General features: G+C 40.2%; 1 protein-coding gene across 1 annotated transcript; it reads left to right on the forward strand.

The window, feature by feature from the left end:
- Positions 1–1,711: 1,711 nt before the first annotated feature.
- LOC136488265 (putative wall-associated receptor kinase-like 16) lies at positions 1,712–5,254 on the forward strand. The gene is made up of 4 exons (XM_066485260.1): positions 1,712–2,163; positions 3,050–3,237; positions 3,773–4,033; positions 4,278–5,254. Exons 1-4 carry the CDS (start codon positions 1,712–1,714, stop codon positions 5,252–5,254), a joined length of 1,878 nt encoding a protein of 625 aa, XP_066341357.1.
- The last annotated feature ends 11,788 nt before the right edge of the window (positions 5,255–17,042 follow it).

The raw sequence follows: 17,042 nt of genomic DNA on the forward strand, positions 1-17,042 counted from the left end.
TTTCATTTTAAGCGCTCTATGTTTTATAAAATAATACTACTACATATAATTCTTTGATATAGATCATGGTGCATAGTATTATGCTTACTTCTAACTTATATTTCTCATGAGATCTAATTTAATAAGCACTCTATGTTACTGGTATGTTGGGTGACGATCCGAATTCAAAGAAGATAGAAGAAGAATTGGAGCCCAATGAGAGATAAGAAGAGAGAGAGAGAGAACCAAAGCAAGGGATAACGATCAAGTGCACATTTCATTCATGCCATGGCTATCTGAAAAGCATCTTGAGTGCCATGGCGCAAACTAAAAAGACTATTTGTATCATTTTAAGAACTCAAAGGGAAGCCTAGACCTAGAATTTTTTAAAATAAAACTGAAGATAATTTTTTTGAATAAAAGATATAATTAGCACAAAGGTTTTAACTTAGCTTGTTGATTAAAAATTGCTATAAGTAGATTAAAATTTGTAAGCTAAAAATATAGATTCATGATGTAACAGAAAAGGATACAACAAGGGCTTATATATATAACTTAGTCGTAGTTTCAACTAAATACGTATCATGCTATATAAAAGAATATAAATCGTAGAAATCCTAACTAGATGTCCCCAATGGAGCCTTCCTGTTATCTCATGATACTCGCTAGGAGAAAAAAGATAAATGACAAAATTTCTCACAAAAATCATAAAGATATGGGATCACTTAAATTTTAAGATCTATAACAACCTAAAGTATATATCTACCATAGTTGAAGTTAAGGTTTTAACTAAATTCATATTGAAAATATACATAATTGTCATGTGAAGGAAAAAAAACTAAGTATATGGATGAAAAAATATATAGACCAGCGATTGATAAGTTTATCACAACTGCATTGTATTAGAAAATGAATAAAGAGAAAAATGTATAGTTTAATCTAAGTATTTTTTTATTAGTCAGAGATCACTACCGGAATCCTCAAATTCGCTGAGTGTTTTTATGTTTGCCGAGTGTATTTCCTCGGGCACTCGGCGAACAGGTTCTTTGCCGAGTGTCAAAGAAAAAACACTCGGCAAAGATTGGGTTTGCCGAGTGTCAAAAGAAAAACACTCGGCAAAGATAAAGTTTGCCGAGTGTAAAAAAACACTCGGCAAAGAAATAAAATATTTTTCTGGAAAAGAAGAAGAAGAAGAAAAAAAATAAAAAAAAAACTTTGTTGAGTGCTTAGATCTAGAACACTCGGCAAAGAAATAAAAAAATCCTGAAAAAAATGAGAAAAAAATAAAAAAATACTTTGCCGAGTGTCCAGATGGGACACTCGGCAAACAAAAACAAAATATCTTCTTTAACCCACCCACCCACCCTCCACAACCGCCCCCAGCGCCCAGCGCCCCACCCTCCCTCCGCACCCGCCCCCAGCGCCCAGCGCCCCATCCCCTCACCTTCTTCCTCGGGCCGCACGCACCCTCCCCGCCGGCGCCCCTCCCCCTCCTCTCCCTCTCTTCCCCGGCGGCGGCCGCCCCCTCCTCTCCCTCTCTTCCCCAGATCCGGCGAGGCCGCCCCCTCCTCCCCCTCTCTTTCTCGGATCCAGTGGCCTCCCCCTCCTCTCCCTCTCTTCACCGGCGCGAACTGGCGGCGCGGAGCAGCGCGGGGGGAGCAGCCCCTCTCCACTCCAGAGCGACGCTGGGGGCATGACCCCTCTCCACTCGGGCAAGCTCCAGTAGCAGGCAATGGCGGGCGGCCATCCCCTCCCTCACCCTGGAGCACCTCCACCACCGTCCCCGGGCTGGTTTAGGTGGAGGGCAGCTGGATCCAGTGGAGGGCGGCCGGATCCATGGCGGGACCGCCCTCCGACAGTGGATCATGGGCCGGCGAGGTCGGATCCGGAGCGGGGAGTCCTGATCCGGTGGCGGGGAGGCGGATCTGGCGAGCGAGGCGGCGCTCCTCCGACGACGAGCGAGGCGGCGCAGGCGGGCTGTGGCGACGCTCCTCCTTCACCTCTTCGTCAGCTCCAGCGCTGGGGGCCGGATCTGGTGGCGGGGAGGCCGGATCTGGCGGCGGCGAGGCCAGATCTGGCTAGCTACAGCGGCGGTGGCGTGGTGGTAGTGGCTCGTGGCGGCGGACGTGAAGCCGGGGAGCGGAGGCGTCTGGGCGTGAAGCTGGGCCGCAGCGCAGGGGAAGGGCATGGCCGAGGAGACCGACAACGGCCGGCGGAGACCGGCCGGTGGTGGCTTTTTTTATTTTTTTTGGCCGGTGGTGGCTTTTTTTATTTTTTGCAAAAAATGTTTGCCGAGTGTATTTTGGGCACTCGGCAAAGTCTTTGCTGAGTGTCCGACAAAAAACACTCGGCAAACTAGTGTTTGCCGTTAAAGGGGTTACCGAGTGCCGTTTGCCGAGTGTAACGCTCGACAAACCCTTTGCCGAGTGTTTTTGGGGCTTCGCCGAGTGCCCCTGGCACTCGGCAAATATCTTGTATCCGGTAGTGGATATTAAAATATAACTAATGCATATGTCTCTTAGCCCGCAGGAGTCGATGGACTATTACGCAAAATTTTAAAGTTCACTTAATCAGTAATTTTAAGTGTAGAAATGTGTATTTTACTCATTTGTTGGTATTTCTTAGATATATAATATTGTAATTTCACTTTATATTTTGGCAACTGGTTGAGTGAAACAAATGTTTTACTTATTTATTTGTTTATTACCATGAAAAGTGTAGCATACAAAATGACAAGTCGATTTATGCACGGTTACCTTTTTCATTTGGAACTTGAATGCATGGTTAACATGTTTCTTACTATAATCCAAAAGGAAACAAAGCTAACTGTACCCGTCACTGTGGAAACATCGATGTGCCATTTCCATTTGGCTTAGAAGATGGTTGCTTCGCTATGGAAAATTTTCGCCTCTTCTGCACAAATGCGACATCATCAGCTTTTCTCCGTTTGGGACCTCCGGGGGATGTGATCATCAGTCTCCAAGTTAACGAAGGGATACTTAACTACACTGAAGAAATAATGAATGCGCCCGGTTTTAAACTTTTTTTATGGTTATGGTTTGACAAGCAGCTCTATGCAATGGGTTGTTGCTAATCTAAGCTGTGCTGAAGCTAAACAGAATACATCTGGGTATGCTTGTGTGAGTATCAACAGCAGGTGTGTGGAAGTGAACACATCTGACGGTTATTATTTTGGATACCGCTGCAAATGCACAGATGGCTTCCCAGGGAATCCGTACATTCAGAGTGGTTGTCAAGGTACTCGACATCGCAGATATTGATGAGTGCCTTCAGCAAGACATTTGTAAGGGCAGAATGTGCAGTAACATAGAAGGAAGCTTCAAGTGCATTGAATGCCCTCGGAAGACGATATATGATCAGGCAAATAACCAGTGTACTAGAACAAAGCAGCAGGCTCTGCTCATAGGGGCCTTCTCCTCCAAAACGTTAAATTTTTTAAGATTTTTCGTCACATCAAATCTTTGGACGTATGCACGAAGCATTAAATATAAATAAAAAATAAAACTAATTACACAGTTTAGACGAAATCCACGAGACAAATCTTTTAAGCCTAATTAGACTATGATTGGACACTAATTGCCAAATAACAACGAAAATACTACAGTGTCATTTTGTCAAAAATTTCGGCAACTAAACTGGGCCTAGGTATCGTTACTGTTGTTACTAAATAACAACAGTTGCTGCTCATATTTATTATTGTTATTGCTAATAGTATTCCTATTGCAAAATAAGGTACAATATATATAAGGAGGTTATGTTCGTGTCTATATAGGTATTATTATCGGACTTTCGGGAGGCTTCAGCATCCTACTCCTGGCCTTCCTTGCATTATTTCTTCTCCGTAGATGGAGAAGAAATGTTCAAAAGCAACTACGGAGGACTTATTTCCAGAAGAACCAAGGTCTTCTTTTAGAACAGTTGACGTCGTCTGACAAAACAAATATTTTCTCTCTTGAAGAGCTAGAAAAGGCAACAAATAACTTTGATCCCACACGTATCATTAGACATGGTGGCCACGGGATGGTCTATAAACGCCGGTTTTAGGTGGCAGAAATTTAGAATTTAGGTACTGTAGCACTTTCGTTTTTATTTGGTAATTAGTGTTTAATCATAGACTAATTAGGCTCAAAACGTTCGTCTCGCAATTTCCAACCAAACAGTGCAATTAGTTTTTTTTTCGTCTACATTTAATGCTCCATGCACGTATTGCAAGATTCGATGTGATGGGTACTGTAACACTTTTTGGGGAAAAAATTTGGAACTAAACAAGGGCAAAGGCATTTTATCTGACCAACGTGTTGTTGCAATAAAGAAGTCTCTAGTCATTGAGTACAGCGAGATCAAGCAATTCATCAATGAAGTTGCAATACTTTCTGAAATAAATCACAGAAACATCGTGAAGCTCTTTGGATGTTGTCTCGAATCTGAGGTTCCATTGCTAGTATATGATTATATTTCCAATGGATCATTGACTCAAGTTCTCCATGATGAATCACGAAATGATGTTTCTTTGTCTTGGAATGATTACATAAGAATCGCCATGGAAGCTGCAGGAGCTTTATCATATCTCCACTCAGCAGCTTCAATATCAGTCTTCCATCGTGATGTGAAGTCCTCTAATATACTCTTGGATGGGAACTACACAGCAAAAGTTTCAGACTTTGGCGCTTCAAGATTGGTTCCAGTTGATCAAACACACATTGTTACGAATGTACAAGGTACATTTGGTTACTTAGATCCAGAGTATTTCTATACGAGGCAACTAAATGCGAAGAGTGATGTGTATAGTTTTGGGGTGGTACTTCTAGAGCTGCTTGTTAGAAAGAAGCCTATTTTCACAAGTAGCTTAGGCTTGGTTCAGAACTTGTCAAACTACTTTCTTGAGGCATTGAAAGAGAGAGAAATCACTGATATAGTTGATCCTCAAGTTGCCCAGGAAGCAACCAAGGAGGAGATCAGCAGCATCGCCTCCATTGCGGAGATGTGCTTAAGATTACATGGTGAAGAAAGGCCTACAATGAAGCAAGCGGAGATGGAATTACAGATTTTACGAGAGAAACAGGTGAGCACTTGGCAAAGCAGCCCGGAAAATGAGCAGCAAAATGAAACAATATTGCTAACTCGAAAAGGTAAAGCAACTTGCCAAGCATTTGCCACAGAACCAGGTGAGGGAGCCAATTTACCACTGAAACACAACCAACGATGTTATAGTTTAGAGGAAGAGTTCATGGAATCTGCAACACTACCACGCTAGATGTGTTTATTGAGTATGATTGATTTGGTGCCGGTGGCCATCCATCTATAATGTATCACTCACCAGCAGGTTGCATATAGTAACTTTATATATATGAGTAGATATTTTGTGGGATGGTTCGGGTAAATTAAATTTCTTTGCCGTGTGGGCTCTGTGGGGTGGGTCTGGGTTGGGTACGGCGCTCAAGCGATGCTTCGCGTAGGCCAGAGCGAATGGGCACGAACGGAGAGGGAACGGAGCAGATTGGACGGTGGGAGGGAAGGGATAACGTGGAAGCTTGAGGTGCTAGATTTGGTATACAGAAATAAGGAGAATGGTAGATAGAACCCGCGTTTCACTGGCTTTGTTTATTGTACAATAGGAGTGTTTATACATATGTGAAGATATAGTTGTTCTTTTGCGTTAGCATAAACATTACTTAGAACTTTGAAAAACTTTGAGATGGTGCCAGATAAATAGTAATCTGATTTATCATTTATCTATTTCAGTACACATGTAAAATAAGTTATCATATAAATAGTGCACACGTATATTTTAAGTTTTTAACCAAACTAGTGGGCATTGGCTCACTATACATTCGGAGAAAACACTGGAGGCATGCTTGTGTTACTGCAGCACCACGCGCCACCTATAAATTGTTGTTAACAAAGTCTCCGTCATGGTTAGAATTCCTAGAGAACAGACTTTAGAACGATGTCCCAATTTGACATTAGCCTCGGCATTTTTTGCTCCCGGGACTAAAGAACCCTTTAGTCCCGGTTGGTAATACCAACCGGGACTAAAGGTCCCTGCCCAACGGTCGTCCGCGGGTCAAGGATCTTTAGTCCCGGCTGGTATTACCAACCGGGACTAAAGGTAATACCAGCCGGGACTAAAGCTTTTAGTCCCGGTTTAGGTTATGCCCCGGGAATAAAGATTAATCTTTAGTCTCGGTTTGGGTTATGTCTCGTCATTGGTGCATCCATACATCGAGATACATAAGGAGTTCTTACGATCCAAGTTTCCAGGGAAGACTGAAGCTTGGAATAGGCGTCAGCACATGAAAAGTTTCAGTGGTTGGTTGCGAAAAGAATGTCAAGGCGATGACAATATTGATGAGTGACTGTATTTGTTGGCTAGGCAGCCATCGTGGCATATCCTCACGTACCAAGGGTACGAGATAAATGGGAATACATTTTACACAGTTGCCCAAGATAAAAGGAGCACCAATCAAAATAGTGGTGTTCGCATAGATGGCACAGATCCAAATGGAAATATACAAACATATTATGGCCGCATAGAAGAGATATGGGAACTAGACTACGCACCTAATTTTAAAGTCCCTTTGTTCCGGTGCCAATGGGTGAAGCTGACAGGAGGAGGGGTAACAGTCGACAAAGAGTATGGAATGACAACAGTGGACCTCAACAATATTGGGTACAAAGAGGAACCATTCGTCCTTACTGCCGATGTGAGTCAGGTATTCTATGTGAAAGACATGTCTACAAAATCAAAGAGAGGAAAAAATGAAGACATCAACTCAATGATCAATAAGCCAAAGCGCCACATAATTCTTTCTGGAAAAATAAATATAGTGGGAATTGAAGACAAGTCAGACATGTCAGAAGATTACGAAAGAAATGTCCGAATTCCACCCTTCATAGTGAAGAAAGATCCAAGCATCATGTTAAATGATGAAGACACTCCATGGTTACGACAAGATCATAACCAAGGGTCATACGTCAAGAAGAAATTCACTGTTGTGCCCGCATGATACAACGATGCATGTTTAATATATTATATTTTAGAGACGGATATTATGTAATATGTTATGACTTCACAATTGTAGATCTTGCTGATATGATCAAAATTGGTATTCAGAGTTTTTTCATCTGAGGTCATTTAGTGTCTCATTTGAGCAAGTTTGACCAAGTCAAATTTGGTCAAATAAAAAAATAACACTTTGACTCTAGTATTATGAACTCTAAATGACTTCAAATTGAAAAGTTTTGAATACCAAGTTTATTAAACTCATCAATATATACAATTGTTGTTTTGGTCAACTTTCCATTTGAGAAAGTTTGGACGGTTCAAATTTGTGATTTTTAAATTTCGACGCCTACAAACTAGTTTTTGGGACCCTAGATTGTCTCAAATTGAAAAGTTTTGAATACCATCAATATCTACAATCCTTATATAGGCCATTTTTTCATTTGAGAAAGCTTGAACAAAATATAGTTCAAATTTCACAAGTGTGTGACATAGTTTTAGAAAGTCTATATGAGATTCAAGAAGTTGTGACTAGTGTTTGATAAACATTTCTCAAATAGGAAAATGAGCTATGTAACAATTGTAGATCTTGCTGAGATGATCAAACTTGGTATTCAGAGTTTTTTCATCTGAGGTCATTTATTGTCTCATTTGAGCAAGTTTGCCCAAGTCAAATTTGGTCAAATAAAAAACAACACTTTGACTCTAGTATTTTGAACTCTAAATGATTTCAAATTGAAAAGTTTTGAATACCAAGTTTGTTAAACTCAAAAAGATCTACAATTGTTGTTTTGGTCAACTTTCCATTTGAGAAAGTTTGGATGGTTCCAATTTGTGATTTTTAAATTTCGACGCCTACAAACTAGTTTTCGGGACCCTAGATTGTCTCAAATTGAAAAGTTTTGAATACCAAGTTTATTAAGCTCATCAATATCTACAATCCTTATATAGGCCATTTTTCATTTGAGAAAGCTTGAACAAAATATAGTTTAAATTTCACAAGTGTGTGACATAGTTTTAGAAAGTCTATATGAGATTCAAGAAGTTGTGACTAGTGTTTGATAAAAAATTTCTCAAATGGGAAAATGAGCTATATAACAATTGTAGATCTTGCTGAGATGATCAAACTTGGTATTCAGAGTTTTTTTCATCTGAGGTCATTTAGTGTCTCATTTGAGCAAGTTTGACCAAGTCAAATTTGGTCAAATGAAAAAACAACACTTTGACTCTAGTATTATGAACTCTAAATTACTTCTAATTGAAAAGTTTTGAATACCAAGTTTGTTAAACTCAAAAAGATCTACAATTGTTGTTTTGGTCAACTTTCCATTTGAGAAAGTTTGGACGGTTTAAATTTGTGATTTTTAAATTTCGACGCCTACAAACTAGTTTTCGGAACCCTAGATTGTCTCAAATTGAAAAGTTTTGAATACCAAGTTTGTTAAGCTCATCAATATATACAATCCTTATATAGGCCATTTTTTCATTTGAAAAAGTTGTAGAACAAAAAATACTATATTTTCTTTATTTTTATAGGTTCAACAAAAATTTCCTGTCAATTTTGGTCAAAAACCGAGAAAAAATTGAAACATTGACGTTACAATAATATGATAATAAATTTCCTATCGAATAATATTAGTTTTATTAATTTTAAGTTACAAATATATTTTTGCATTAACAAAATACTTAGTATTAGTAACATTTATATTCTATATTCATAAAAGAAATTAAAAACTTTAGGTTACAAAATTTTCCTATTTACAATAAATAATTAGTTAATCAATAGTATTTTTTAAAATAAATATTGCAAAGTATTGAAGTTGCTATGGAATTAATTGATTAACCTAGTATTAAACAAAATCAAAATCCCAGGCCTTTCCAATTACGCTGGCGGGTTGCCAAAATTTTCAGGCCTTCAGTCCCGGCCCAGGCCAAGAACTGGGACTAAAGGGTGGGCGACAATTTCGGTGCCCGCCCAAAAATACCTTTAGTCCCGGCTGGTCAGCCGGGACTAAAGGGTTGGACCTTTAGTCCTGGTTGGTCTTACCAGTCGGGACTAAATGTCCTTTAGTCCCGGCCTATATATATCGAACGTCTGTTCTGTTCATCTTCGATCTCGCCTCCGTCGCTCAGCCCCGCCCAGCCGCGCCATCCGCCGTCGTCGAGCTCGTCTCTGCCGCGCCGCCATCGTCGTCTACCCCCGCCCGGCCGCGCCATTCTCTCGCGGCCCGCATCACGTGCCGCATCCCATCTCCGCCGCCGCACCTGACCCCACCCTCTGTCGCCGACGCTTCCCGCGCGCCCACCGTACCCTCCGTCGAACTCTCGTGATCTGCTGCTCTCGATCGACCATGTTTTTTAGATTTTTTTTACAAAGTCTCGGTTGTATGTTAGATTAAAATGTATTAAATTTTAATTAGTAGTTTATTGTTAGTTTTTTAGTTATTTTTAGATAGTTTTTTATATATGTTAGATTTAAATGTATTAAAATTTAATTAGTATTTTATTTATATAGTTTTTTAGATAGTTTTTTATTATAGTTTTTGATATATGTTAGATTAAAATGTATTATCTATTACTAGTTTATCTAATTTCATGTTAGATTTATTTAATTGGATTTAGTAATTATATATTCTATCTCTATATATATATCTAGAGAGAGATTCTATATGTATACATATGTACTTAATTATTTCTATATGTATATATACATGTACTTATTTTCATGTGTTGAGAGAGAGAGAGAAAATTGTATCTAGAGAGACATTCTATGTGTTATCACATGCATATCTAGAGATATAGACATATGCACTTATTTCTATATGTTGAGAGAGAGAGAAAATATATTGTATCATTCTATGTGTATATATATACATGTACTTATTTTCATGTTTTTGGATCGAAAGTGTTTTTGATTCGATTCCAAAGCCTATACCTTATTATTGTTTATCCTTATGAAATATTATGTGTTATTATATTTAATTGGATTTAGTAATTCTATATGTGTTATCACATGTACTTATGTTATGTATCATAGTAATTCTATCTATGTGTTATCTTGAAGATACAAATGGCTGCTCTGGATGATAACTTGAGTGATGACATAATGGCGGATATTATCAACGCCGGCACCAATATGGATGTAGATGACACGAGTCAGTACTTTGCTGATTATGAGGATATCCTGAATATGCCGGTGGTTGAAGATCAACAAATTGCCGCGCAAGAAAATACTGGCGAGGTATATTCGATTATCTATCATCTCTTATAGATGCATGTGTACATATATTTGTTGTTAATCGTTGTGTTTCTACTCATGTAGCCGGTCTCTGGATCTACATCAACCACCGACAAAAGTAGGAAAGTCTGAGGGCCAAAAAAGCCATTAAAGGGCCGTTTCATAATATCAGAATTCGACACCGACACCGGCAAACCATTAGGACCACATGCTCAGACATATGTCATTCAATGTGGGTTCATTGTAAGGGATAGGATCCCAGTTAGTGCTAGTGAATGGAAGCAGAAGATATCCACTCCTAATGTTAGTTTTGTATCTGATCGTGACAAGAACCTAGCTTGGAGAGATATCACTCAGTATTTCACATTACAAGCAGATGATGCTTTGAAGGAGCTAGTGAGGGATTGGACAATGAAGAAGATGGCAACATTGTTCTAGAGTTAGAAGAAGACATTGTATAAAAAGTTTATCTTGAAGAATGCTACGTCGGATTTCAATGCTAAGGCGTTTGTCAAGTTGGAGTCCCATTAGGATGCCTTCGTAGAATACAAGACATCTCAAGATAGTGAGGAACGTGTGATGAGGAATCGACAGAATGCCCGACAGAAGCAATACCATCATCGCATGGGATCAGGTGGTTATAGGAGTGCTATTCTCAAGTGGCAGAACCTAGAAGCAGAGATTACTGCCAAGGGAATCATACCCGAAACAATAGAGAAGAACTGGCCTCAACGCGTAAAGAATTTGTTCTACGCTCATGGGGGAAGCCTAGACCCAGACACTGGCAAGCTAATTTTCAGCCAAAAAATTGAGAGAGCAACACAGAGACTAGCTCGTGCTAGGGAAGAAGCTGATAGTGGTGTTTTCAAGCCCAACATAGAGAAGGATGAATTGACATATGCCCTAGAGAATCCCGAACACGGTGGTCGAACAAGAGGCTATGGGGCGGTTCCGTAGCTACACGCATTCCCAGCAGACAAGGATACCTATAGAAGCCACCAGAGAAAGAAGGATGAGGAGGCAGAATGAATCCGTGCATTGGAGCAATTTGTTGATGAGTCACGACAAGCATTGCTTGAATCACGTGAACGAGAAAAATCTCTTGAGGCAAGAATGCAGGAGGAGATCAAGAGGCAAGTGCAGCTATCAATGAGTCAAATGCAATCGCAATCAACGCCGGGAGTCACCATTAGCCCCGTTGGTCAGATGAAAAGCAGTTGTGCTTCTACGGAGCTGCCAGTTATTCAAGACGACGCTGGGTTGTGCTTCCCTGTTGATGACATTACCGAGCCTCTAACAACATGTGAGCTGCACATTCCAGATGGTAATAATGCATCAATCATGGTGGCTATCGGGGTTGTATCTCCAATAGACCGAACGAAGACACCAAGAATCCATGGGTCAGTTATTCAACCTAGATATGCTAGCGTCTTGGTCGATAGAGTGCTCAAAGGTTACAACAATGTTCCCCTTGACATTGAAGGCGGTGATGGGAAGAAGACACTAGGAGAAGTAGAGAAGACATTTATTCAATGGCGCAAACGCTTCATCATCATTCCTGGGACGCCACCGCTTCCCCTACCTCACCCTAGGTACGAATGAAAGTGAATGAAATATTATTTTCCATTAATTTTCTATTGGCTTAAAAAATAATTGACACACAACTTGTTTTTGTAGCAGAGTCTCTCCCCAGCCTAGCCTAATCATTCATTCCCCATCTCATCACAGCGTCGCGGGGGGCGAGACGACTTCATCCCCACGGCAATCGCCAACTCCTACACCAGCCCCATCGCCTCCACAACGATCTCCAACTCCTACACCGGCCCCACCGCCTCCGCAACGATCTCCAACGCCTCCACGCCGATCTCCACCAACACCGGCCTCATCGCCTCCACGCCGGTCTCCAACACCGCCCCTACCCCCTCCACAGCGACGCACTACAAAGACGTCTAAGGTCCCGGCGGCAAAGAAGTCCTTGAGAAAAAGAGTTATTTCTCAAGAAATACTTCTTGAAAAGACTGATGAGCAAATAGCAGCTGAAGAAGACAAAAAAGTGAAAGATTTTTTTATAGATATCAAAAACAAGAGTCAAGCGAAGCTTAAGGAGAAGCCGTACTTTTACATACCACGAGATGTGCTGAGGCAGAAGGTCGATGCTCACAAGAAAAAGATGATTGAACTTCGTAAGTCTTCGCCACTATCAGACTATGACCGCTCCCTTGTGAAGTCACATGATGCAGATAAGAAAAGGAAAAGAGCATCAGGGAAGAATGTCCCACAGCTCGGACAACAGAAGCAACCAATGCAAAATCTTGTTGTTGCTAATAAATATGGTTCCAACATAGAAGTCTATCGACCAGACAACTCTGGAGAAGTGTCGGTTCAAGCCCTTAATGCTTTTTTTGAAGATACTGGTTTAACCTTGGATCAATTGACGGGCAAAGCTCCAATCCAGAACCTGGAAGTTGATACCTGGAAGACTTATAAATATGGCAAAAGTCTGTACAACCCTGCGGCTCTGAATGAATTGGGTACGCAAATGTACTTGCTCAACAAGTGGTACATGCAGGCGTGTGGCAGGGGTGAGCAGTGGATCTTTGTCAGATTTAGAGACCATCATTACTTCTATAGCGATGACATCTTACATATTAGTTTCGAAGAATTGCATCAACTATACCACATGGACGCTCTGGACAAATCAATCATTAGCTCCTTTTGTTTGTAAGTGATTCGTACTTTTATTTAATAAACTCACTTCCATGCGTACGTGTATATAATTATCCCCACATGTAACTTATATTTATATACAGATTCCAGATGTCAGAGCTCCAAAGAATACAAGACACCAGTGTTGGCTTCATTGATCCTTATATCGTATTCAAAACCGGTATTATTGTCAAGAAGCGGTGGGTATCTGAAGCACAGGAGAATATCATAATGTTCTTCGTGAAGCAGCACGACAAGACAACAATACTTTTCCCGTACAACTTTGAGTAAGTGTTAATAATAATGTAGTCTACACATTTTATGTAATATCAATACAACTTATATGCATGTACGTGTGTGTATAAACCAATGCAGGTTTCACTAGATACGCATTGTCATTGAGTTAAACTCAAGTCGGTTAATCATCTTTGACTCGTTGAGAAAAGAGCGGGCACTATACCAAGATATGATAGACATTATCCAGGGGTAATTTCGATCTCTCGCGCACAACTATTATTGAATAGACTTTGCCATAATTTATTAACGATCGTACATTATTGGTCGCACAGGGTTTGGAAAGAGTTTATTCGGCAACATCGCAAGGATTGCAAGGCACCACTTAATATAGTTGAAATACCAGTAAGTTATACTATATACACTTCCCCACGTGTTTAATTACTATATCGTACTTCAATTTACGTGTGAGATGATGAGAATAATCTTCTTCTCGTACAGTGGTGTTTGTGGCAGCAACCAGGTAATAACTTGTGTGGATACTACGTTTGTGAATTTATCACTACGCACATAAGAAGAACTCCTAAAGATGTCCTCAGAGTATGTATATATTAATTTTTTATTTATTTTTAAATGAATATATATATATGTATTAATACTTTTCCTTTTATTTCAAATGCAAGACTGAATGGTTGAAACGAAGGGTCATGCAAAAAGACCATCTAAAAGCAGTTCAAGAGTCAATAGCAGGATTTCTTCTAGAAAAAGAGCTAAATCCCAACGGCGAGTTCTACTTTGATCCTAAGGAATAAATGATGTAAATTAAATGTTTATTGATATCGTTATTTTCGAGAACAAGATTATGAAAGTGTTGTATATATACATATATATATCTATAATATATATAGGTTCATACTTTATTCGAATATAATAATGCTCGAGATGAGAATTAGATGTAATTATATGCGTGCGTGTATTTATATTAGCAACGTAGAATACGTACATAAAAACATATTATATATTAAACAAATACGTGTAACTGAACTGAAAACAAATTAAACAAAAAAAAAGAAAATGAACCTTTAGTCCCGGTTGGGGTTACCAACCGGGACTAAAGGGTGCGGCCACGTTTGCTCGGCTGGAGGGCCTTTAGTCCCGGTTGGTAACACCAACCGGGACTAAAGGTCCCTCTTTAGTCCCGGCTCGATGACCCGGGACTAAAGGTGGCACCTTTAGTCCCGAGATCGTTGTCCCGGCGCGGTAACCGGGACTAAAGGCCGTTACCGCCCGGGACAACAAGTCCATTCTGTAGTAGTGCCTCCATCTCCTTTCCTTATAAGATAGAGTCAATATATTTTACAATAATATCAGCAATTAAAATGCCGATTAGTTCCCTGTGGACCATTCATCAATCAGCCAAAAAGCATCTATAGTTGCAACTTTTCCACAACAGCACTTAGTTTTGCTATTATTTATTAAAATAATATTATTTAAAAAGAAATTTCCCCGCGGCACCATCACACCTGGTTGGCAGCACTGCAGCAGCAACAAATGATGCGTTCGGCTCGGCTCACTTGGATATAGTAGCGTGTGGACCGTGAGGTACATTTTCAGGACGTGTGGCTTGCAGCCTCACTAGATGTTACGTTCATTAGCTGTTCGTTTCCACTATTTTTTAATTGTCTTCGTTCACAAAGTCTATACTTTTCTTTAAAAATAAATAATATCATATACTTTATTCTCTTTCCATTCTAAATTATAGATCGTTTAACTTTTTAAAGTATAATAAAATACTTCCTCTGCTTTTATTTTACTTGTCGTATTAGTTTTATCCTAAATCAAATATTTATACTTTTGACTATCGATCTTTTTAAAAAATAATATATGTTTATGACATAGATTTATATTTTTAGATTCACTATGAGAAATACTTTATAACATAATTCATATGTCGTGAAATAATAAGAAATATTTTCATAATTTATAATTCATATATTGTGAAACAATAAGGATTTTTTTGAAATAAATGGTCAAAGTTAGTAATGTTTGACTTAGGACAAAGCTAATGTGACTTGTAAAACACATAACGTATATCGAAGTGTATAGCAAAAATTAAGGCAGGACAATTTATAATTTAGAACCGAGAGGGCATATAAAAAAAACACAAAACATTTATACATATAACAGCACATTTACGGAAGAGCGACCTTAATGGATCTATTTTTTCTTAAAAACACAAAGCTATTTTTTTTTTTTAACTCGCCAATTCCTCTTTCCCAACTCAAAGTTGCACCTCAAAAAATTAGAAAGCCAAGTTTTTTTTTATCTCACCAAATCCTTTCTGCCAATCAAGGTTGTATATCTCCCGCGAAATATAATTATTTACCCATACTGTATGTAGTATGATTTAACCGATATACCTCGATTTGACCCGCTATCTAGAACACTGTTCCCAACCTAGATTGGCCCCCAGACTTCACGCCGGAGAACCCAAGCCGTCCTCGTTGGTAGGCGTCCAACCTTGCGGCACGGCACCCCAGTCTGCACGGCGCGGGCCGCGCACCGGACCACGCACTGCGATGGACAAGACAAGAGGCCGCACGCGACGACTTGACAAGCGCTCGCCCGCCACTGTCCTGCTTTCAGGCAAAGACGTGACTGACGGACAGGATGACACGGCAAGCATTATCAAAAGTTCAGAACCTCCCTTTCACATTCACGTCGAACTGATCACACACACAGCCACTGTTCAATGATTCAATCGCCTTTGCAGTTGCACTGCTAGCTTCGCAACAAATTCGTCTCGAGCATGACTTTTATAAATTTTTTTATTAGTATTGAAATATCGATGTGACAATTACTGAACTTTAGCCCATGCATTCAACACTGTCCAAACGAATTATATTAAGCTACAGAACGAGATCAAAAGTTTTTGCAAAATCGCAAGGGTGAGTCGCGGTCTCGCTGCTTGCGCGACTCGCCCGACGCCGCTCGCTGCTCCGCACTAGTCGCCTCTGGCCTCCTCTCCGCCCTCCACGCTCGCTGTCGCCGCTTGCCGCCTCACTGCCTCCAGCCGCCGGCATATCCGGGCATCCGGCGACGCGATCCCGCCCCAACCGGCCGGCCGCTGCCGCTCGGCCTCGGCGCCGCCACTCCGCCAGGTAGCAAGAAGCAGGTAACGAGCCCCAGCCGGCCCTGCTTGGCTGAGTCTGTTTGGCTGCTTCAGAGTTCAGACTTCAGTGCTTTACTGCTTTCGGAAAGCACTGATGTCGAAGGTATTACTATTACGGTATTTAATCCGGATGTTCATGTTGTTTCTGATCCGGACGTTCGTGTAGCAATTGAGCAATTCCATCATGACATCCGAGATGATCATCCTGTTCTTGGTTGGTTTCAGGGCTAATAAGTCTAGCTGGTGCTGGTTTGTTGTGAGAGAAAAATATTGTATCATGACTTATAACTTATAAGTCATGACTGAAACCAACAAGCGAACATGCTGGATGTTAGGAGGGCTTAGGGGGTGTTTAGTTCCACCCCTAAACTTTAGTCGCTGTCCGGCCCATCGGATGTTTGACATATGCATTGAGTATAGACTATTTACGAAACTAAATACATAGAATGAGACTAATTTGCGAGACGAATTTATTAAGCCTAATTAGTCCATGATTTGACAATGTTATGCTACAATAAACATGTGCTAATGACGGATTAATTAGGCTTAATAAATTCGTCTCGTGGATTACTGAGGACTTCTGTAATTTATTTTTTATTAGTATTTAAATACCACATACGACACCTCATATGACATCTGATGTGACAACTGTTAAACTTTAGTCCCTACATCCAAACACCCCCTTATTT

This window comes from Miscanthus floridulus, chromosome 10, assembly GCF_019320115.1.
Source record: "Miscanthus floridulus cultivar M001 chromosome 10, ASM1932011v1, whole genome shotgun sequence".
Lineage (NCBI taxonomy): Eukaryota > Viridiplantae > Streptophyta > Magnoliopsida > Poales > Poaceae > Miscanthus > Miscanthus floridulus.